Below are 25,219 nucleotides of genomic sequence, written 5' to 3'. Positions count from 1 at the left end.
ACCCCGAAGTCTTCAAAGACACTTACCTTGGCACCTTCTTCCAGTGGAGGACAAGGAAAATCCTTCTGGACACAGACATTTGAAGCTGCCTTCAGTGTTACTGCATGTGCCCAGGGCACAAATTTCTGGCTCTTCAACACACTCATCAATATCTAAAAGAATCACATGAGTCAAACAAAGTCAAAACATGATGGAGACACCATCAGGTACCAAATACACAACGTGGATGTACAATGGGCAACCGAGTTTCCAGACTCTTACAATAATGAAGGTATTTTTCTGTACCATAATGCTGTGGACTGCACTTCTAGGTTGTCATGACTTTTAAAAAATTAGTTTTGACAATTATTGACATAAAAATAGAATGTGCAACTGCCTTCTAAGGGGTGCAGTGACAAACCTCTCTCATCCAGACTGAGTTGCCTAGCTAACTAGAAAAGTTAGAGTTATTTAATACCACCCTAGGCCAGGAAAGAAGCACGAAACTGTTGAGTCATACTGCACCATTGTTCTGAGACTTTAAGCACATTGATAATGAGTTACTCAATGTGAGATCTAGGCCTTGGAACCAAATTGATTCCCCTCCAACCATCCACAGAACTCTTCCCAATACCCCATGCAAGAGCCCTGAAACTGAATTTTACAAGAACAGCAAGACTCATGACAGTAAATATAATCCTGTGAAGTGCAAACTACAGATATCAGAGACGATGAGGCTCCTAACTGATCTGTGGGTCAATCTCTCTAAAGACAGAAAAACAGCTTTCTTGTACAGGCTTTTTCTTGCATCATATAGATAATAGGAAACTGGTACACTTAGGATTGTGGCATGTTTTCTTTAGTATATTATACATCTTAGCTCCTGTACAGGGATAGTTAAGAGTAGCCAACATCAAGTTTGAATGGCTTGAGTAACCATATGTCCTAGTTTGCGTGAGACAGCCCCAGCTTATGGCAGTTGGCCTGACTTTATTGTTAATAGTGCCCTTTTCTACTTTCAGAATTGGCTTGGTTTGGTCAATATGATTACTCTACCTATGGAAAAAGTATGTCCACTTTACTCCAAACTCAAACTCACTCATCTTTCCTCCTGACTTTCAGCAGGAATTTGTAGTGAACAAAGTGTTAAGTCTTAATTTTGAGCCATGCTACTTTTAATAATAATAATAATAATAATTATTATTATTATTATTATTGGGACAGAGTCTCCCTCTGTTGCCCAGGATCAAGTGCAATGGTGTGATCTCAGCTCACTACAACCTTTGCTTCCCAGGTTGAAGTGATTCTCCCGCCTCAGCCTCCTGAGTAGTTGGGATTACAGGCATGCACCACTACGCCTGGCTAATTTTTGTATTTTTACTAGAGATAGGGTCTCACCAAGTTGGTCAAGCTGGTCTCGAACTCCTGACCTTGTGATCTGCCCACTCTGGTCTCCCAAAGTGCTGGGATTACAAGTGTGAGCCACCCACCGCACCTGGCCAAGCCATGCTACTTTTATGGGATTTTTTTTTTTTTTCAACGAAACATCAAATATCCTTGTATCCTGGGGCTCTTTATTTTCACATTTGTGCAAAGGTTTCTACCCACACCAAAATGTGTTTGCATTATACAATTCGTTCCCAAGAGGCCCAACTAAGGAAAAGTTGAGAAATTAACTCTAATCTTGATTTACTTTTGTAAATACCACACAATATATATTCTACAAATGTGCAATGCCAAGTGATTTTCTTTCTGTGCAATGCAAAATCAGCTGCTTCATCATGCCAGGTTATTGGGTTGCATTTACACCTGTGTCATGTTCCCTGTGGTTTATTAATGAATCTGAGCTACTACTGATGATTGAATTACTCCATTCTGACACTCCTTCCACCCCCATACTCAACCTTTTCTTAATAGAAAAGTTAACATTTGTAGAAATGCTCAATTTTGGGGGGTTGTTTTTAATTATTATTACTATGACCATTTCTGTTATGGTAGATATTAGCCTCTATGTGCCAACTTATTGGGATAGGGCCAAATATTGTAGAATAGGCACATTCATTGACTGACTGTGCAGTCATTTTTCTTTCTTTTTATCTTAATTCTGTCCATTTTAGGGAACTTATGCACTGATAATAGAGTAAATTTTTAATAAAAGTAAAATAACATGCTTAAAAATTTGCATCTAGACAATTTCAGTAAGGTGTTTCCATTTAAAATATCACCACTTGGTTATTTAAATTGGATATATAATAAAATTTCTAACTGATGATATTAAAAATAGAGAACATTCCCATTGTGGATTAGATGCAGACCTTTTTAAAGTCAGGGGCGTGAACTAGGTGACTTCTTGAAAATCCTTTCAACCTTACTTATTTATGAAATTCTAGCAATTAATATTCTTCACTTAATGCTATGACATATTTGTTGAACTTAAAGGAATGCCCTTTGGAGACTAAGGAGTGAGGATCATTTGAAGCCAGGAGTTTGAGACCAGCCTGGCAACATAGAGAGGCCCCATGTCTACAAAGAAGTAAAAAAATCAGCCAGGTATGGTGGCACATGCCTGTAGTCCCAGCTACTCCAGAGGCTGAGACAGGAGGGTCACCTGAACAGAAGTTCAAGGTTACAGTGAGCTATGCTTGTGCCACTCTACTCCAACCTGGTGACAGAGTAAGATCCTATCTCTATTTTTTAAAAAAAGAAATACTATAAAACTTGCTGAGAATTTATTTCAAATAACACATTTCCACTGCTCTATAGGTAAAAACAAAATAGACAAATGATATAACTACATTCATCCAACCTTGAATGTGGTCATTTAAAGATTTTAACTGGAATCAGGAGCTTTTTTAGTCGCAAAGGATTGCCATTTAAAAAAAAAAAAAATCTAACAGAAGTGGGACACAGCATTCTTACCAACTGTGTAAAAGCACAGTGAAAAAGACTCAGGATCGTATGATCGGTCATATGCACAGAGCAAAACAACTTCATTAGAGATTAGCATAAGAATTAGTGCTTCCTGTCTTGCCAGAAGGATGAGACAATGTCATGCCCTACGCCCTTGGATTTGTTTCTGATAAAGTATTCCAAAATGAAGACATCATCACAAAAACTCTCATTTTGGTAAGTCTGGTGAGGTTCCCGATACTCCTCATTTGCTAACATTGATAGCTTTCCTACCTTCGCACTTGTCATTTTGCAGACTGTATCCAGGTGGACAAATGCATCTGTAGGACCCATCCAAGTTTTGACAGGTACCTGGTGCACATTTTCCTGGTTCTAGAAGACATTCATTGATATCTGCAAAGAAAAGGGAAAAAGAAGAGGTTCCCACTGGCATGACTTCCATCAAACAATTAAAATTGAAAAACAAACTAGAATAAATCAAAGAAATACAGAAAGCAAATTAAAGTTCATAAAATTCCACCATGAAGAAAAATAAGTGACAATAAAAACAAGCTTTACCAGCTTTCAAAAGTATACAGAATAACACCATATTTTATTTTACCTGCCACAAATTAAATATTTCCAGAAAATTGTAGCATGTCAGAGTGAGTATATAAAGATTTTAAGGATACCCAAAATATATGAGAGCTTACAAAAGTATTTTAAAGAAAAAAACATAAGAAGGGAAATCATAATTGCTTACAGAGCAATTTAACAATTTTACTGTTTAACAGTATTCTCTGTGAGTACAATAGATTAATTTTAAAAATAAAGGAAAAAGTGATTATACACACACAGACACACACACACACACACACACACACTTACATGTATATATGTTTAAATAAAAACAAAGCCTTTATAGGGAGGATTAATATAATTCTATTTTGACTTTTCCTCCAGGTTTCCAGAAAGCAGCATTAGAATACAGACTGCATGATTCACTGATTGGTCTCTGGAAGCATTCTTTCCAGGTCTTTCCAAGCCCTGTACTTACCCACACAGGTCCTCCCATCTGGAGCCACCTCATAGCCATCATTGCACTGACACTGGAAAGAGCCAACTGTATTAATGCATTGGCCATTTCTGCAAAGATTCCCGTTTCCACTTGCACATTCATCAACATCTGCAGAAAAAACCCCAACAATCCCTTAATATATTCCAAAGATGTCATAATCCCAGCAATAATCAAAACTTTTAAAGGAAAAGATACTTTTTTCTGAATTCTAGTGGCCTTTCTTGGCTTAGCCAAACAAGAAATTCCAATGAAGATCTAGTTGGCAGCAACAGAACTGGCTTTAAGCACCTATGCACATTTAACAATAAGATTACATTATTATATTTAAATTTACATGACAATTTACATTTACATTTCATATCTGTTTTACCTTGATTTTCCTTAAGATTTTATTTTTGTTTTAGATTTAAAAATTTTTTAGATTTAAAAAATAAAATCCTAGTACACAATACAGCTGGGGGCATTATTTTGTATTCTTGCAATTAGAAATATTTAAATTAGCCTATAGTACAATAAAATTTAAAAATTTGGGTTTTAAATATGTTTTAGAAGGGAGATTTTGTAGATTCCATGATTTATTTAAGAGAGGCTGCAGCAAAACATCTAGACCAGAAGGTTCATATTCCTGAATCATATAATTCTATACAAAGAATCACTTTTGTATATTTAAAAATTTTTTTTTTTTTTTTGAAACGGAGTTTTGCTCTTGTTACCCAGGCTGGAGTGCAATGGCGCGATCTCGGCTCACCGCAACCTCCGCCTCCTGGGTTCAGGCAATTCTCCTGCCTCAGCCTCCTGAGTAGCTGGGATTATAGGCACGCGCCACCATGCCCAGCTAATTTTTTGTATTTTTAGTAGAGACGGGGTTTCACCATGTTGACCAGGTTGGTCTCGATCTCTCGACCTTGTGATCCACCCGCCTCGGCCTCCCAAAGTGCTGGGATTACAGGCTTGAGCCACCGCGCCCAACCAAGTCCAGCTAAAAATTTTTAAGAATCTCATTCCATTTATTTTTAAATATATTTAATTTACAGCAAAGTATACTGTAACACTCATTAGCAGCTATAATTTTTATACTTTGCTGTAAATTAATTTTTTACAGCAAAGTATAAAAATTTAAATATTAATTTGATTTGCAGCAAAGTGTAAAAATTATTATAGCTGCTAATGAGCATTTTAGTAAAAGTAATGGATATAGTTACAGTGGTTCCCCCTTATCTATGGTTTTGCTTTCTGGGGATTCCGTTACCCAAGGTCAACAGTGATCCCAAAACAGCTGAGTATAGCACAATAAAATATGTTGAGAGAGAGAGAGAGAGATTGAGAGCAAGAAAATGCATTCACATAACTTTTATAATATATTCTTATAATTGTTCTATTTTCTTATTAGTTATTGATGTTAATCTCTTACCATGCCTAATTTATAAATTAAACTTTAGTCTAGGTATGTATGTATAGAAAAAAAACATGATATATAAAGGGTTCAGTACTATCTGTGGTTTCAGGCATCCGCAGGGGGTCTCAGAAAGTATCCCTCAAGGATAAGGAGAGACAAGTCCTGTTACCAATTGTTATGCATAAGATAGCATATATTTTTGAAAGACAGCTAGAGCACTAGAGACGATGCTAATTACAAAGAACATATATAAAACTGACTTCCTTTGCTGATGCACAATTTTGCGCACGCACCTATGCAGTCATTGTTGTGAGACAGGATGAAACCATGATTGCAGCGGCAGTTGAAGGAACCAATTGTGTTCCGGCAAGTTCCGTTCCCACAGGCATCTCTTTCACATTCATTTATGTCTAGTAGGAAGAAAAGCCATAAAAAAAACATAATTATAAATACAAAAAGTGGTTACATGGTTGCAGTGGCTAAAGAGCATTTTAGGGTTCCGAAAGCCTCATCTCTAGGCTGAGAACTTCTTGATGTTGGTATCCGCTCCAGCAGCAGTCATCCCTGCAAGAAACCACGCAGAGGCAAACTCTAAACCTTGGGAATAAACGATTTCCTTGGCTGGCCAGTGAAAGGAGGCAAGCTAAGGACATGAGACCTGAACAAGAATTATTTTATTCTATTTACTTCTAGAATTCTCCACCCTTGCCGCTTTTCTCAAATATTTTCACTTGAAAATGGAAAAAACTCTGTGTGCATCTGGGTCTCGAGGTGTTTTCACCTTTGGCAAACTTCAACCTTTAAGATTCTCACTCCAATTTACCAAAAAGCAGTGACTCACCTGGCCTTACCCCACAATCAGCAACAAAATAACTCAGCTTTCCAGCTCACCTGTCATTTCAGACAACTTTTCCTTTTCCCTACGCCGCTAAAAACACAGGACCACTTCCACCAATGATGACTTCTCTCTCTCTTCTAAACTACCCCAACGGGATGGCACTTACTTTGTTCTTCTCATACATGCTTGCATTCTTGTTCATCTTTTGATTGGTCTGTACTTTTCTCTGACAGTTTTATAAGGCTATATATCTCCTTGTATCTTATCACAGAAGCTGGCATATTTCTTATAAAGAGTAGGTGCACATTATATTAAGGAGGATGTAAGCAAAATATTTAATGAAAGAAAGTTGTAACTGCTGGTTTGAAAGAATGAGGCACCATGAGGAGGGACAAGGATGAAGGGAGAGAGAGAGAGACAGGAAGGTAACAACAGAGAATAGCAGAATGTAATGAAGAGAGCTGGAATTTCCTTTCTTTTCACATTCTGGACATGAAGATAAATTATCCATGATCCCTGAATCAGGAAGCTATTGCCAACCCAAAGGGACTCTAATGTGTCTGTGTGTGTGTGGCTGAAGACTACACCCAGTTGAGTCATTGCTAGCAATCAAGAATTGCTGCCTTGATTCATTCTTAGCCAAACTGGTGAAGGTCTTTGGTAGGGGAGGTTCTATGTGAGGAGGTTCCAGAAAATTCAGATGAGAGAAGTAGAAAGAAAGTTGGGCAGGGTCATCACGGTTTTTGCACAGGTTACCTGCCCAGTAATGAGCAGGGCTGTCAATGCTCCTGTCATTTAAAACATGTCATCACTCTGGAGAAGATACAACTTTATGAGAACATTCCCAAATGGATGAACCCATTTACAGCCAAAGTCAAGGACTTTAAACATTACTATATTAATTGTTCTTTCAGCCATGAATCTAATTCATGTTCTTAATGTCCCCAAAAGACTTAATGGTATTGCTTTAAAGTAGAAAAAGAAAGGAAGGAAAAGGAGAAGAGGAATAATTATACACAGAAGTTTTCTAAATCAACATCCTGACACTAGAGAAATCAGAAGAGATTAAAAATCCTGAGCTCTTTTCCTCTAGAAAAATGAGTAACTTTTCTTTGCCTTTGTAAAATATATAAATTTGCCTTTGAGGATCTGGTACACACTACAGCCAAACCCCTCTGGAAAAAATGCTCATCTCACACTCAAAAGCTGAACTCAAAAGGAAGTCTACAACAACATTACATACGAATCAGTCTATTAACATTAATAAAAAATAATTTTTTGTATTAATGTCTTTTTCAATTTATCCCTTAGTCAAGGTTTTCTTAATTGACAGGCAAATGAACAAGGAAGAAGTTTATCATGTTCAGATTGCCAAAGATTAAATAGGATATCACTGCTGCATACCTGCCCATGTTTTTATTTTGTAGATAGCAAAACTACTACTAAAAGGCTTAGTATTAAATTTTATCCATATTTAGATCAAATGAAGTTTTCAGTAACATATGAAAAAACATAATAATAATTGCATACTTACCCAAGCACATGGTTTGGTCAGCATTTGTTTTAAAACCAGTGTGGCAAAGGCAATAAAAACTTCCAACCGTGTCAATGCACTGCCCGTGACTGCATATGTTGGGGATTTCTTGACATTCATTACGATCTGTAAATAAAAAGCATCTGAAGTGAGAACTCAGAAGACACACCATAATTGAATAACTTACTTCTAGCTATTGTTCTCAGGAGTAATCCTAGCTCTAAACCAAGTTAATGTGACAGACATTTTTTTTTTTTTTGGCATCAAAATGGATTAAAACTTACTCTCATTTACCAGGCATATTCAGAGTATGTTAACAATATATGACACAATAAAAAAACAAGGGGAAGTAATCAAAACATATTCTAAAAGATGAATATTTATAACTTAGAGGTAAAATGGGGAAAACAATTCAAGCTGGGAGGATTTTCTGTTTGATTATCTGCCTACACAGCACCACAGACTGTGGAATTAATGGAAGTATTTTGTCTAGTTAAGATTTGGTGCCTCAAGTCATGGATAGTTCATGGTTTCCTTTGGAAATTTATATCAAAGTAAAATCCCATGGCTAAGATTAAGTTTTTCTTGATGGACAACCCACATAGCACCCTGTTCAAGTTGCATCTCTTTGTTTTGCCTTGTTCCTGTAACTTTTTATTCCATCTTCACCAAGTATTCACGTACATACAGGGCTCCTCTTAGCACGTAACAACCTGAACACTCTCTTTTTATTCTCATCCATTCAAAAGGAAGCCTTCGCATCTTGCTTCTGCCAGTCTTTAAGCTCTAAATTATGTTTATAATCAACTGAATCTTTGTTGCTTTCCTGAAATCTGATTATCGGAGGGGCAGAATTTAATGCATGAATTCACAAGTGACATAATTATATGCCTACTTATGTCTCTAATTTTTTTAAGTTCTATGTTTAGAGTAAATGTGCTTTGAAGAGCACTGTGCCATTCTGATTTTGCACAGAAGAAAGCAAATGGAGTGCCATCTTTGCTGCAGATGCTGTAGGGTAGACGGCATTCTGCTCTTAGTTGAATACTCCAGACTTGCTGTTTGCCTGCCTTGTCTACTCAGAACATAGTAATCATGAATGGACACTTTTTGCAGCACAGAGCAACCCTGTCTATCCCAGAATAATGAATATCTCCTCCATTTCATGTGTTCAGGTTGCCATTTTTATGACTACTCGTATTTAGTAGATCAATCACCAAACCATTTAAAAGTTCCAAGTGAAGTTGAGTATATCAATATGAAGGGAAATTGGAATACAGCAGCTTAGGAACTACTGCTAGCCTATGCAGAAATGCTATTTAATGAATTATGATTATTCCCATTTGAGAAAATAAATTTAAAGTGAGCAAACTGTTTCCCAGTATAGGAAGAGGAAACTGATTTTTGATCTTGAGGAATGTATCTGAGGTCCTACCACAGCTGGCCCAAAACTTTGGCACTTTCAGGTAGTACTGGATCTGGAAATATGAAGGGGACAAGGTCAGTCTTATGTCTGGGTTCCACAAGGTAATGGGGAGTCTTAAGGATCGTATTAGGAAGGGATCCCTAATTAGGAATTTCTTTTCATCTACTGCCCTATTTCATGATGGTTTAAATAAGGCCATCTTCATTTTTCATATGAAAAATGAAATATGGAGAGCATTTTGGAGTTATAATGGTAAAACTAGAGCAGATATGTAGGTTCCTATAAGCACCAGAATTTGAACCCTTAGAAAATCATATTTGAGGTTGGGATAGGAGGTTTGAACAGGCTACTGTGGAAAGAAACCCAGTCAGCAGACAGAAGTCACCATGAGGAAGTAGCTGGGAAGAAACTGTTACCAGTCTTTAGGTGGGCAAGGCATTTCAGAAGGGGGTTGCATTTGCTCTAACTATCCAGTTCCTGCTATCAGACTAGCATCCTGAGCTCAGATATCTAATTGTTCTCTCAGGTCTCTCAGCAATGATGTGGGTGCTATGGCCAGCTGTGATTTGAGGTTTGAAATAATGTGCTTATTAATTAAAATAAAGATCTCGTGATGAAGAGAAAGTTTTAGTTATTTTCATTTTAAACAGAGGCAAAAAGGAGTACTTTGCAGCATGCCTGGAAAAAATGCCAAGTGTAGAATAGCATCTAAAGATATTTTAAAAGTAGGACATAAATAAAGACATTTCTAGAATGAAGTCTTCAACCTATCTGGCTGAATGGCTGCAAAACTCAAGTTCATTCCCTTCCTTCTGAGGTTTTCAGTGAATAAAGGAAATCAAGCTTTTGGCTGCAAATATACACAACACTTAACAGCTGGGTGCATTTAATGTATGTTAGTCTTCTACAAGAAAACAGTAAAGGGCTTCAGCCCCAGCAGGTTATGGCTGAATGTCTTATCTTGATCTAGTAATAGCTCTGTCCCACTTCTTACCTGAGTGTGAAATGGTATGAAATGACTCATTCTATATTATCAGCAATTCTTTATTTTGACTGGAATTACTTCATCCATTTCTAAAGAAATATAAATTACGAGCAAAATGCAGGGAAGTGGTAATTATGCCAGGTTTCACTAGGGTATTGTGGTTCATATCAGAGACGTCCCCACTTTTCCTGTCCTGTATTAATACATGGATAGCAACAGCTCTGTTGACAAAATGCTAAATACTTACACATGTTCCTTTGAACTCAACAAAACAAGTCTTGATTCTCAATGTGATTTTTTGTTTGGCTATTACACCCTCTTCCCACCAAGGTCTCATAAAACAATGCAAAATGCCCTAAAGAGAACAGTGCACTTCCTACCACTTAATCACTGGTAGGTAAGGAAATCCAAGAAAAAAATCTGACCACATTCCCCTGTGTTGTTTCATTCACAAATACATAAAATATCCAGGAAACCCCCTGTGAAATGAACCATGAGCAAAATAACACATTCTTCCTAAGATACAATGATTTGCTTTGCTAAATATACGCTGATTTTTTTCTAAATACACAATGGTTCAGAATTACTTAAAAACTTACAGGAAAATCATTCTGAGGAATTATTTTGCTTCTGGGATGAAACACCAGTCTTTCAAATTTTTATATCACTGGCTACAAGATACCACCAGATGCTGAATCACTTCAACATGCACTGAGTTTGATAATCCACCACGCTTCTTATTTCTATCACATCCCTGACAAAAGTGAACAACAAAAAATCTAACCTCTAGGGGACATGGTAATAAACAGCTAATAAAAGTTGTTGACGTTTGCAGCCTTCAGTGAGTGATTCTTTCCCTGTAAGATGATTGGGAAGAAAAGCGATGGTTTTGTTCTGTTTATGCAGATTAATCTGACTCAGCTCAGGAGAGCTTCACTGTTTAGATTTGGGGTATGTAGCCAAAATGGTGAAAACCTCACCTTTCTGAGAGGGATTCTGTGGGAGAAAAAAAAATTTGGTCCTAAATGTTGCTTAGGGGAGTGTATGTATGCATGATTGTGTGTGTGTGTGTGTGTGTGTGTGTGTGTGTGTAACGTGTAGTGGTGAGTGTCTGCAGGCAGGGCAGCAGACAGGCAAATATGAAATCTATTTATGCAAATGATTTACTTCCTGTTTGAAAATAGCTCCTCTAGACAGAGGATTAAAAAGCTAAGTGTTTAGCCATTTTGACAATATCCCTTTTTCCAATTTAGTTATTAGAGTTCAGTAATCTAAATCTTAACTCACATTTTCTTCAGCTTAACTATCTGAAAAGAAACCCAGATACCTGAAGCTTCATGAAGACAAACTCATGGGTGGGCACGTGTAGCCTGCGGGGCGCTACATACCATTGCACTGTCCCGTGGAAGTGAAGCGGTAGCCGGGCTTACAGTCGCAGCGGTAGCTGCCCGCAGTGTTGATGCATTCGGCATTGCGCTGGCACACTGGGCCGTTCTGACACTCATCAATATCTACGAGCAGAAGAGAACTGAATTCGAAGGAGAACAGAATCTGATGTCCAGTCAACAAAGCCTCTAACATGAAAACGAATTTATATTTTATTTTGATCTTTTCTATCGAAAAGACAACATAGATGTGTACAGCAGCTTTATTCATTGCCAGAATTTGGAAGCAACCCAGACGTCCTTCAATAGGTGAATGAATAAATAAACTGTGGTATATTCAGACAATGGGATGTTACTTAGCACTAAAAAGAAATGAGCTATCAAGCCATTAAAAGGCATGGAAGAAAATTAAATGTGGCTGGGCTCACACCTGTAATCCTAGCACTTTGGGAGGCCAAGGCAGGTGGATCACCTGAGGTCAGCAGTTCGAGACCAACCTGACCAATGTGGTGAAATCCCGTCTCTAGTAAAAATACAAAATTAGCTGGGCATGGTGGCAGGAGCCTGTAATCCCAGTGACTTGGGAAGCTGAGGCAGGAGAATAGCTTGAGCCTGGAAGGTAGAGGTTGCAGTGAGCCAAGATTGCACCATTGCACTCCAGCCTGGGCAACAAGAGCAAAACTCTGTGTCAAAAAAAGAAAAAGAAAGAAATTAAATGCATATTACTAAGTGAATCAGAAACCAATCTGGAAAGGCTTCATAATGTATGATTCCAACTATATAACCTTCTGGAAAAGGCAAAACTATGGAGACGGTAAAAAAAAAAATCAATGGTTGCCAGGGGTTAGCAGAGAGTAGGGGATAAACAGGAGAAGCACAGATAATTTTTTGGGCAGTGAAATTATTCTATGAGTAGTTATGGAATGGCAGACACATGTCATAAATTTTTCTAAACCCACAGGATATACAACACCAGCAGTGACCTCTAATGTAAATCATCGGAGTGGACTCTGGGTGACAATGATATCAACGGAGATTCAATTGTAACAAATGCACCACTCTGGTGGGGGTTATTGATAGTGGGGGACGCTGTGCCTGTGGAGGGGTAGGGAATATATGATAAATTCCTGTGCCTTCTCAATATTGCCGTGAATATAAAACTATACTAGAAAATAAAGTCTATTTTTTTAAAAAAGAGAGAAAGGAAGACTGAAAGCCCATTATCTAAACTTTCCCACTTCAGAAATATTTATAAATGCAAGTGCTTGATTTATGACCACATATGAACTCTAATGATGTTCATGTCTAATAAAAAGTCATGGAACTTGGCTGCTAGGGCCAGCACTTGACATGGGTATAGATTAATCTCCTAGGAAGCCTTGAATTTCCTCAAAGCTCTGGATTTTATGATTCATTAAGGGTGCTATTGTCTGAAAGGCTGCAAGAGCAGAACATCTCCAATTTTAAAGTCCACATGAATCACTTGGGATCTTGCTAAAAGGCAGATTCTGACTTGGCATGTCCAAGATTCTGAATTTCTAATAAGCTCGAAGCTGATGCAGCTGCTCCTGGTCTATAGAGTGCCTTCAGGTACAGGGCTGTGGAGACGCCTGTTCAAATGACTGCCACAAGGCAGTCAAATCAAGAAAACCTAACATGGGAGCTATCATACTGAAAACAAACCAACTCTCATTAAAACAGAAAAGATTTTAGATAATGGATATTGTGTGCTCCAGAGCTTTGACTTTGCTTAGGGGTTGTTTACTTTAAAAAAAAAAAAAAAAACAACCCAGATACCTAATATAGTTCAAAATCATGGCATTACAACAGTTACTGCAAGTCCAGACTACGCCATGGGGCAAAATACATGTTTCCCTCTTCCCTGCTCCAGTGGAACAATCTAATTCAGACTAGTCCAGTACAGGGGATGGCCTGTTACACAGGTGAGGGTTGGTCCTTAGTACCAGTTCTGGGCTTTTACACAAAAGTTGGCTCGGCCAAAGAAGTTCTACAAGGGGGTGGCAAATATATCAGCCGATGTCTCTTGGACGTGGTTCTGTGATGGAAAACCGTCGGGACTCTTAGTCAGTCAGTGGCGGTTCCTGTCTAAGGTGGGTGGATTGTGCCTTTCTGGGCAACAGACACAAGAGTAGAAGTGGGCCTGCCTTGGGTTACAAGGGACCCAGCACTGCCTCACTCACCAGCCAAATGCCTTGCATTAGTACACTTGTTATGTTTTTAATCTCATGGATCTAGCAAGGTCTAAGTTGACTTGGTCGTCATGGGTGGTCTTGCCTATGGGTTCTGGCCAAGGGCTGCTGCTTCAGCAAATCTAAGTAGTTAAAAGGTACCTGGGTACAGTAATCATCAAAGCTAATTCTGAGGGGAAAGGAGGGGAGGAAGATGCCACAGCAGGTGGCAGGCATGCTGAGCATGTTTGAGAGGGGGTAAGTGCAGCTGTGAAGGAGGCAGCCAACTCGAGCACTGTGAGATCATCTGTCGTGGATTCCCTCTCCCACATTCATGCTTCCTCTCCAGGTACGTGATCCTTGATGGCTTCCCAAAGCCCAGGGACTGGGGCCAAGGTCTGAACTGGCTATCTCCTTAGGAAGGCTATGAATGGCTATCACCCCATTCTCACTAACCCACACAGCAGGCAGAGTAAGGGACATGTGCCCACTTGGCCACAGTAACTGAAAGCCTGGTGAGAGGAACTTAACAAGTATGTGGTTAGGACTGTAACTTTATTCTTGGTATACAAGTTGTCTTCAGTGTAGACAAAAAAGTTTTTTTTAAACATTAAAATATTGACATATGTGCCATAATACATGCTCTAAGGGGTAATAACCCTATCTAACATGAATAAAACTCTGCTAGAGAAACTAAGTTTAAGTATTAAATAGAAAATTATTCCAACTATCCTGGGGCACACGGTATATTTAATAACCAGTAATGTCCCTTTTGCTAAAATGTAAAAGAACTATCTTTCCCAGATGTAGGAAAAAATATGAAGTGCTATAAGGAATGCTCCGAATCACAGTACATATACATGGCAACAGGAGGTAATTTGAAAATGAAAAAAGTACATGTGCATGCCAACATTCTTCATATAAAATCAAATTTGCTGTTCTTGCTATTTGGAATTCTCCCATGCATTTGGAATATTTGCATTAACCTTGTTTTCACTTGGGAGTTGCAAAGTCTCCATCTGGAAGAGAAGTGATTCTGAGAGTCAACTAGGATGACTGTCCACTCACGCTGATTTTCAAGCAATGTGAAACAAAGCGATCTATTTGACACACCCAGGAACTCAAAGCTTGTTCATATCAGCTGGGAAATCTAATAGTAATACATTGTGTGTTAGGGGAGGGGGGCTGGGAATGTATGTGCCTCCTGGTTTTTTCACTGGAAGTTAGGGAATTTTTTTTCTTGCATGAAACTTAATGTTGTTCCACACCATGTCCTTCACTATTTCTAGAGCTTAACACATTTCTGAAATTTCAGTGTTGTGAAATTTGCCAAGTGTGTATTATTAAGTAGCTCATCAGTTAGCTCTTTTCCGGATATGGTAAAGCCACAATGCCACTTACCTTCACAAACCAACAACTTGTCATTGTAGAAGAATCCCACTGGACATTCACATCGGAAGCTGCCAACCATGTTGATACACACACCATTTTCACAGACCCCAGGGATCTCCCGGCACTCATCAATATCTAGAGACAGAGTGGTCATTCGTGAGTGACAAGACAGCACATGATCCCCATGCACAGTAAGACAAGATGGAAAGTGCTTGTATGTGTGTGAGTGAGTGTGAGTGTGAGTGTGTGTGAGTGTGTGTGTGTGTGTGTGTGTTGGGGTGGTGGTGATGGCAATAGGGGACATTAATGAATAGCAAATTTAGATAACTAAACCACTTTCAAGGCATATGAGTCTAACTGGATTGAACATCTATCTTTTGAGTTTTGTTTCAGAATGTCAATTTTGTAGGAGGCACCTTTGTATGTGGATACATTCGATGAACAGAATAGAAGGGACAGCCAAGAGTAAACAGCCTCTCTACCCAAGTGGACCTTTATTTAGGGAAAATGAAAAGGTGAGCTGGTAAAGAACCACAGAGGAGTGCATGGTATATGGAACTCTCATCCTTCAAATTCAAGTTAAATGCCCCCTTCCTACTTCATGTGGCTTTAGAAAGGAGGTAAGTCAGGTGTGGGGATGACAGCTGGGGCAAGGCTGACAATGAAGACAAGGTCAGCAGCAAGGAGGAACTGTCATATTAGACTGTGAGCTTCCTAAGGCTGGGAGCTGGGCCTGGCTGCTGTATCACTGTGTTACAGTTGCTGAGCACTCTACATGACAGGTAGTAAATGCTCAATTCAAATGTGTTCAGTTGAAAGCAAGTGTCTGGCAGTGTATTGGTGAGCAGCAAAACAGGACCAAGAGTGAGAACATGGCCAGGACCCAGGCTGCTAAGGCAGGGCTGGCCAGCTGTGGAGAGAGGCTGTGGGCACCTTGCCAGCCTGGAGTGATCCCATCTCTGTCTTACCTCCTCTGAACTCCTGACCACTGAAGTGCCCTCTAGGGTAAGAGTAGTAATAGTAATAATAATGGTAACAGTATTAATATTAACAGAATCTCATTTGCTGCATGACTGGTATGTTTCTCAAGCATTTAGCCTATATTTATCTGCTGAATTATCACAGCCACCCTATGAGATGGTCTTGGTACTCTGACTATCCCAAGAGATGATGCAAGTGATATAACCTGAGGATATAACCGGCCAAAGACCAAGCAGCCAATGAGAGGCAGAGTCAGGATCTGACACCAGGACTCAGTTAACAGACAATCCTGCCTCCCTTATCATACCAGGGAAGACTGTATTAGGGTGATTTCCTACATTGCCCTAATACAATCTTCACAGAACTGTCATCAACACCTCTGTTATCCTGGAGAGCCCTTCCTTCAGCCCCTTGGCAGGTGAAACACCTCAGCTGGGAGATATGTAAAGCTGGGAGATATGGTCTACAACAGAAAGTCTCCCAATTCACTAGTTCCTATAACTGTTGTTGAGATACTTTGTTTACTTATTATAGTCAGGAGCCTCTGAAAGGTACATACTTTGTGAGAAGACGATCATGGACCGAAGTGGAGCCTACAAGAGCTGCTGCAATTTTAGAGGAACCACACTCTAAAACCAATCTGTTATAAAGGAGAAATTTGTGGTCATAGGTTTATTTTAGATCCTTTTTAAAAAAGGACTTGATTTTGTGTGAAGGCAAAATTGACCTATTTAATGACAAGAAATGGCTTAGAATCTCAAAGGGCACATTGCCATTTTGAATACAGGCCATTATGTCTTTAGCTCTTTCACACCTTCGTCATTCATGTCATGAAAAGGCCACGTAAAGTTACATCACAACCGTGTATCATAAACAAAACAAATTCAGATGCCATTCATTCAGTGTGGGTTAAACATGAAATATATTCAAATTCATTTGTTTTAAATATAAGTGATATATTATGATCAAGCTTAACAATAACAGGCTGAGTCAAATTTCTAGCCATTGTTAGGTGTAAAATAGCAAAAGCATATATAAAAAATTATATATTTTTTTCTTGTCGGGATTTTATTTGAACTTCGGCTTGGAGAAGTTTATATTTTAAGACAAGATTAATAAACATGCTATAGTTTTAACCCTATACAAATGGACTCCACATGCCAAGAATCATAAGATCTTCCAAAAGGAGAGTATAAAGCTTAAACAAAACAAAGTTCTTCATCATCTAAATATTTTGTCATGTGGAATTTGGTAACAATAACCATAGAGCTAAATATCCGATTTCCAGTTTTTAAGAGTTAGAAGCAAACTAAGCCGTGAGTCAGGACTGTCTTCTGGTCCCAGCTCTGTTATTAGTTAGCTGGGTGGCCTTGGATGAGTCCCTTCTCCTCTCTGGGCCTCTGTGTCCTCAAACATGAAGCAAGGCGTTTGGACTAGATGGTGTTTGAAGCCTATCCAGCTCTCCTAGTGGACGACGCTAATGTCGTTTTTAGTCTTTGCTTACTGCCAACCTTGGAGGGTAGTCTTGCTGGGGTACATGCCTGGTCGGTCCATGGAGAACCATTACCATTACAGACCACTTATCTTCCGATCACAGATCCTAGGGAGATTAAAAGATCTGTTTTGGGAAGGGGAAAAACAAAGCAGCTAGGGCCAGGTGTTCCATGCCAATGTCATTTAGCAGTTTTTCTTGCCAAACCATGAAGTTTCTTTGGATGTTGACGAGACCGTGGAGCCATATGGATTTGGCACTAAGGGAGCCAGGCTGATTGCTGGACCAGACTCTTGTTTTCTTAAACAAGGTCACTGGAAAGGCTGATGCGGATTTTAGTTTACTTATTATGAATAAGGTGGAAGAAAGCAAGTGGTGATGTTTGCTACTAGACACAACTGTGAAGACTTAAGAGGGCATCTAAGGATGCATATAAATCACACCAGGGAAAAACTCAGAAAATGCAACAGCTTTCCATCTACTTTTGTGTTATTTGGTTTCAAACCACAAGGGCATTGCCTGCATTGGCCGAGTGCTGTGCAGTACTTCTGAATGTTGCACAAGCATCTCTACCGATGTTGTGTTCTCTGCTTCAGTTACCAGGCGGGGCCTCAGACTGAAAAGATTTTCATTTCACATCTGACATTCTCAAAGCAGATGACCTGAGAAGATTCCATGTAAGATAAAATTGATCCACGAAAAGGCTTTAGGTAAACAATCTACATGTACGGATTGGTGTGAAAAGCCTTAGTCAGAAGGAAGGATTGGGAATTACAGTTAAATCAAATGTCAACGGGCCCGACTCCCAGAATCGCTCCTCTTGTTGATGCTGAAGGTTGGTTTAACTATGCTTGATGGTGATTTTGTGAAAAGCTTTCCAGTCCCCTTAATCATGAACAACAAATGCTGCTGCCAATTAGGTGGAGCTGCACAGGGTGTTTGCACAGTTTGTTTCAAACTAAGAATCAGTGTTTCAATAAAGTTAAAGGCATTGTTTCACATTTTTTTTTCTTCTTAAAAAAACAGGGACTGGGAAACTAATGGTGTACTCCTCTTGCTAACACAAAGGCAACAAAAACCCAGACAGTTCTGACAGTGCCGTCATGACTCACCAACAGGTAAACCAGTATAAATGTCGATGACAAAGCCTGGCCTTTGACTTCCACACAGTGTAGCAAATTCATCTGCAGAGATGAAACAAAGGTGGGATGGGAGGATCAGAGAAGAGCAACAACTGAACTGAAAAAAATTATTTTGTAAGCATTCTTGAAAGGTTATTTGTCTGTAATTTGAAGAATTTAAAATAAAAAGTAAATCTAAAAATTCCTACAGATATAATCTTGCCTGTAAGACAAATAGTAAGAAAAAAATAATCTCATGTTGACGTGATAATGAAGGAGAAGTAGAGATCTCCAGGTCACATGCCACTCATTCACTTGAGTGTGCCTGTGGGAGTTTGGATTTCAACATAGATGATGTTCAGCTCTGAACTCAGGGACTGGAAAAAGTGCCTCTCTCTAGCCTGCATTAAGAGAGCTGGGGTTTGAGGAACACGTACAAAAGCCATTTTCTCAGTAGGTTATGGGAGACCATAGCAAATCCAGCCATGTCCCTGATGTCAAATCTACTAATTTGGGTCAATCAACCTTCACCATTTTTTTTTTTTTGCAGTTTTTTGAGCTGGATTTCATTTGGTACAGCTCTGTCCAGTTCTCTCCCTCCCCTTCTCTCCTTTTGTCTCTCTCTGTCTTCCTCTCACTTGAATAAATCAAATTTAACAGATAATAAAGGATGAACTAAAATCTATCAGCAGTCCCTTCTAACTGTGAGATTGTAGATCATAACTGTAGCTGGTAAGGTATGGTATCAATCTAAGCTAAGATGGCCACCGCCTTATTGGTCACATGCAGTGAGAATCAGTAAAAGATTTCTGGAAGCATTTTAATCAAAATATAGCATGTTATTCTCCTTTTGTTTTCTTAATCTAAGAGTGTTCACTTCTAACACCATAATGCCAGCTGACGTTGGCCATCCAAAGAAATTATAGGGACTCCTAAAATATGTACAGATTTCACAGCTAATGAAAAGCCATGACTAGATTTGGTGAATATCCAACGTCAAGAAGAAATCTTGCATTTTACATAAGAGAATACAGATATTGAAAACTCAGGCAATCATTTCTGAAAGTAAATGTTAGTCTATATTGAGGGTTTCCAAAGTGGTCTTCAGAGGAATATGCAATAATCCATTAGGATAAAAAAGAGAATGCTAGGACTTCTATCTATCTTTGGAAAATCTAATCTTAAAAAAAAATAATTTTGTGTATATTTTATATTAGAACAATTCAGGAAAATAATAAGCGCATTTTTCAATATAATTGAAAACAAATACACACATACATATACACATAGACTTTTACACGTAAATTCACACCAAGTACATATAAGCTCTAGATATTGTACCAACAGGCAAGTAGTAAGTATCATCTAAAGTTTTAAAGACCATTGTTCAATATCAAGGGTCAGAAAACTTTTTAATAACAGGACAGAGAGTAAATATCTCAGGATTTAGAGGCTGTACAGTCAAAACGATTTAACGCTGCCATGAAAGCAGCAGTAGACAATATGAAAATAAATTAGTGTGGCTGTGTTCTAATCGAGTTTTATTTATGGGCAACAAACTCTGAAGCTCATGTAACTTTCATTTTATAAGATACGATTCTCCAGATTTTTTCCAGCCATTTAAAATGTAGAAATCATTTTTAGCTTGCAGGCCATTCAAAAGTAGGTGGTGGGATGGATTTGGCCCATGGATTGTGTTTTGCCAAGCCCTGGCCTAGAAACATTTTACAGGGTGGAGGTAAATTAGGAATTCTAAGTGGTGGTTATTATATTATTTCTGGTATAAACATTGGATGGAATAATAATATATTTTACTAAAAAAGAATTTTCTGTTGCATGCAATGTCAGGTAGTACCAAACAACAGATTTAATATTTTACATATCACTGTGGAAAATAGGGTAGGATTCCCTTTATAGCACACCCTAATCAATAAAATTTCATAATAATTTCAATTAACCCAAATAACAATTTGGGTTAATTAATAAACCTTGCATAATAATTTCAAATAACCCAAATCATAATCTTGGCAAATGATGTCATCATGTATATACCATATAAGAACAATACACTAATGCCTTCACTTCATTTACACAAAGGCTGTAAATTAGCCTTTTTTTTTTTTTTTAAGAGAGACAAATAACATTTAGTTTCTTTATGAGAATATAAGAAAAAATTTATCTTGGATCTCAATATGAAAAAAAAGTTGCACTTTGCTTTTGAGTTTTCTTTATAGTCATTGAGAATTTTGTACTTGATCACATCTCCCTTTTCATGGGAGCCGCTAGAAAGTTTGGGGCTAAACTTACCGCTTATTTGAGACAAGTGTGTAGGAATTCCCAGCTGGGATTGTGTGTATCAGTCCTGCCCCCGCCTCTACCTTTCTTATTCTTGTTTGCCATTTGCCTTATGCTTATTTCTTTACATTTACATCTTTGTAGGCTGCCTTTAATTCTGTTTGGAACAAATTTAGCTTTAAATAAGAAAAACAAAAGGAATTACGTTTCTCTTATTGTCACATCGGTTTGTCTAACGTTTCCAGTCTTTTAGTTACGTAAGACTTCAGCAACAATGAGAACATTGTTTATAGTTTATAATTTTGTGATATGCTGAGTTTACAAGTCTGGTTACGTATTAGGGTATAAATTAGAAAACATTCTGTGACTCAATGTTTGGCTAGAATGACCAGCATCAACTGTGAATTTAAATATTTGCCTTTGTGAGCCATTTTCTTCCCTGTAAAGATAAACAATGCAAACGTTGCTTCCTTCGCTAAGACTGATTTCCCCAACAATTTATAGGTAATTTTTCAACCTGTATTTTTGGCAATGGTGAAACTAAAACTCACCTGTACTTGGGATGGGACACTGCTCACAGGGCTTATTCCAGGCCCGGCCGATGTTGTAGGAACAACAGCACATCTTCTTGGTCATGTTGAATAACAGTTCTCCATCACAGGTCTGGTTGTCAGCATAGTAGTTTCTGTAGCACAAACTTCTTCTCATATCTAGGCAGGAGGCAAAAAAAGAATTGGAGGACTGGTGAGGCCATGTGGGAAATCACAACAAATTTCTAAGTGGATACTCAATGAGCAAGGTTCATCTGAGGGGTATTGTAGCTTGACTTTGATAAGGGCAAACATGCTACCACAAGAAAAAGGACTTTGAGAAATGTATTCCCTGATAACTCATGCCACAGAACTAAGTCACTATGTAGCCGTAGCACTAATAAACTTTAAATCACTCTCTGCCTAGTCTCCTAGTAACAATTCTTTCCTGCCATTTGGCAGTAAGTTTCTCATTTCCGACTCATGCTGTTTTAATACTGTAGGTCAGTGCTGTAAATATAATTGTACAAAGATACACCCAAAAGTCAAACAAAAGAAGTACTATTAACTGTTGTTTGGGATTTTCCAACATTGCATTTTAGAGAAAACTCCCAACCACCCACCCATGCTAGTGAAAAAATGCCAAGTTATGGTTTACAGGGGAGGAGGCTCCTACCAAGACAGTGAAGAGATGTCAGCCCTCCGTCTGATGAGTAACATCACCTAAGCTCTCTTATTCTTTGTGGATGGAAACCAAACGGGCATTACTGAGAAAAGCTTGGACTTACCCATGCAATTATTTCCCCCATTCACTTGCATGTAATCTGGAGGACAAATACAGGTGTAGTTGCCAACGGTGTTGTAACATGTCCCTGGACCACAGATTCCGGGAGTCTCACATTCATTCACATCTGTAATCCAAAGAGAAAGTGGTATATGAATATGAGAACTTCACATTTTGGAATGGCCTGATACCGAATGCCAATATGAATGTTGACAACAGAGGAGAAAATCTACAGGGCATTTTGAAATAAGATAAAAATAGGCATTTCATTCATCTGTGTCCTCTCTCTGCAAATGTGTGCCTTTTAAGGAAAGGTTTTAGAAAAGGAACTCTTGGCTGAGCATGGTGGCTCATGCCTGTCATCCCAGCACATTGGGAGGCCAAGGTGGGTGAATCACTTGAGGGCAGGAGTTCTAGATACACCTGGCCAACATGGTGAAACTCCATCTCTACTAAAAACACAAAAATTAGCCAGGCGTAGTGGTGCACACCTCTAGTCCCAGCTACTCTACTCAGGAGGCTGAGGCAGGAGAATTGCCTGAACCCTGGATGCAAAGGCTGCAGTGAGCCAAGATCGTGCCACTGCACTCCAGCCTGGGCAGCAGAGTGAGACTCCATCTCAAAACAAACAAAAAACAAAAAATAAAAGGAACTCTTGCCTTCTGACATGAAGGCATATCAAAGATAATAATGAGTCTCCTAATAAATGACTCTATAACATCCTTAAAGGTAGGCAGAGACAGAATCTTGGAGAAATTAAAATCTCAAACATCCCTTAGGAAAACAAGTACACTTCATATGTTCACCAAATCTACGATAGGGTATACAATATCTGGAAGCCATGAACAGCTGGCTTCATGAATCTGCACTGGTAAGGCAGCATGGAGCATATTTCACATCCTCTCCTCATTTCCAAACAAAGGAGTTGATTCTAATCTTCTTTAACTCCATGGGTCTTAGAGCTGTGCCATATATAATGTGATGTTCAATGTAATACTCAATGACCTTGCCATCGTCTGGGTGACCTAATAAGCCACTTAAAGAGCCCTAAGAGCCATTTCCTATGCAGAGCACAAGGAGGTCTCTTTCCTAAACAGTGATGTGATTCCTGCGTGTAGATGAAAACCACCTCTCCCACCCTGGCTCATGGCTGAGTGCTCTCAAACCTAGAAGTGGTTAATATTCTCCACCTTTCCAGAAGCACAGGGTGAACAAGGGCGACCACTCACAGCATGAAGCCAAAGGGCCGCCTTCTAGGAGAAGCTCATTTGAATGCATGAGCATGGATGACAAGAAGAGGGCCCAGAACTCCCCCAATAGAGAAGCAGCACTGAAATGGGACCTGTGCCATTCTCATGAAAAATGGCTTTTCTGAAGAGCATAGAAAACTCTTTTGTAAGCATAAATGAGGCTATGGTCCAGCAGAACAAGAGTCTATTTTTCTCAGGAAAAGAGAGAGATTTAGGACTTACCAGAAATGACATATTTTGAGTAACATTATTCCAAACTGCCACGTGTGACATATTTACCTGGCTATGCTTGTGTTTAGACCACTGTGCTATACAGCTAAATTCTGTTTTCCTGGTAACCATATTCTGGTTTTGCAGGTTAGTTCTTGATATCTGAAAAACTTTATCATCCTACAAGGGCCATTTACCATCACACACTCGCGTATCTTCATTCAGGTAGTAGCCGGTTGGACAGCGGCACTGGAAACTCCCGAAGGTGTTGATACATTTCCCCCCTTGGCACAGCCCTGGTAGCTCCTGGCACTCATCAATATCTATCAAAAGCAAAACAAAAGCATTCCTTCAGCATTGTAACCAAACCCAAAGAAATTCAAATTGCGTGCGTTTTAAGACAAAACAAACACAATTACCTTCCAATATAACGGTGATAGGATTTGGTCGAAAACCTTCCCCTCCAGGACAAAGAATTTTGTACTCAGCTATTGAAACAAAAATTCAAGTTGAGTTGCTCTGAATCTAAAATTTTTAGAAGTAGTAACCTCTAGAGAAATACTGACATATCCACCTGAAACTATTCATGTTCAGGCATCTTTAGTTATTACTCTGCCTGTCTGCAGTAAGTTAACACCTTTGTGGACACTTGCCATTCTCCAGTGGTTTTTATGATGTGTCCCCAGTGCAAGGCCACTGTCCTTAGTGCTTGAACTCTCACCATTCCCCTGTTCTTACACCCATGCAGACTATTTTATCCCTATCTTCATCACTGTTCTTTTTTTTTTAAAGATTTTCTTTCCCTTTTGATTTTCTGAAAAACTTCATCTTCATTTTTATGTTCTGTTCAGCCTTACTTTCTGGGAATTACAGCTTCCCTTAATAATCTTAATTGGCCTATTTCCAAAACACTTTCTTAGAAAAAGCTGTTCTCTGTTGATTCTTATCCCAATTCTCTCCTTCATGACTAAAGACCTTTCTTGCACCTCTGTTTCTATGGATGGCAGTATTGATTCTCCTGGTTTCCAAAAAGAACTTTCTACAGTGTCCTTGGGTTCCCCCATTAATTCTTTCATCCAAGTATTTTACCTAGAAACATTTACTTCAGTGCCATGTGCCAGCACAGGGATACGCAGAGGAACGTGTCAATAAGCATGTCTGTAACCTGCTGCATCTTCCCAGTGAACTGATCTATACGATCAGTTCTTTCACGATCATCATGGTGTTTCCAGATCTGCTAATCCCTGTCCTGGCTTCCTGAAATTATAGGCACACATGCCTGTATGTACATGCTGTAGTTCTCACTCTGGTTCAGATCTGGCATGGGGTGCATATCTATTGCTTTGCTACTCATCATTAATCTACAAAGCGTCTTAGTTTGCCCCCTTCGACACCACTGAAATGAACTGTCCTCCTCTTTTACTTGTTCTCCCGTTTCTCCAATCATCCACACTTTTTTCTTCTT

General features: G+C 38.8%; 1 protein-coding gene across 2 annotated transcripts in view; it reads right to left on the bottom strand.

The window, feature by feature from the left end:
* Nucleotides 1–25,219, bottom strand: part of FBN1 (fibrillin 1) — a 239,620-nt gene that overhangs the window by 34,056 nt on the left and 180,345 nt on the right. For both annotated transcript variants that reach the window (XM_074393650.1, XM_074393651.1), the window contains 12 exons: nucleotides 24,174–24,242; nucleotides 23,952–24,077; nucleotides 22,299–22,421; nucleotides 21,532–21,690; nucleotides 18,677–18,748; nucleotides 15,101–15,226; nucleotides 11,514–11,636; nucleotides 7,715–7,840; nucleotides 5,636–5,752; nucleotides 3,926–4,054; nucleotides 3,163–3,282; nucleotides 27–152 (listed from right to left, as the gene is read on the bottom strand). In XM_074393650.1, coding sequence (XP_074249751.1) covers nucleotides 27–152; nucleotides 3,163–3,282; nucleotides 3,926–4,054; nucleotides 5,636–5,752; nucleotides 7,715–7,840; nucleotides 11,514–11,636; nucleotides 15,101–15,226; nucleotides 18,677–18,748; nucleotides 21,532–21,690; nucleotides 22,299–22,421; nucleotides 23,952–24,077; nucleotides 24,174–24,242 — 1,416 coding nt within the window. The remainder of the gene's footprint in view (nucleotides 1–26; nucleotides 153–3,162; nucleotides 3,283–3,925; nucleotides 4,055–5,635; nucleotides 5,753–7,714; nucleotides 7,841–11,513; nucleotides 11,637–15,100; nucleotides 15,227–18,676; nucleotides 18,749–21,531; nucleotides 21,691–22,298; nucleotides 22,422–23,951; nucleotides 24,078–24,173; nucleotides 24,243–25,219) is intronic.

The sequence above is a fragment of the Saimiri boliviensis genome, chromosome 2 (assembly GCF_048565385.1).
Source record: "Saimiri boliviensis isolate mSaiBol1 chromosome 2, mSaiBol1.pri, whole genome shotgun sequence".
In the NCBI taxonomy this organism is placed as follows: Eukaryota; Metazoa; Chordata; class Mammalia; order Primates; family Cebidae; genus Saimiri; species Saimiri boliviensis.
Note: the sequence above shows the minus strand (reverse complement) of the source record. Positions and strands in the feature narration are given on the sequence as shown.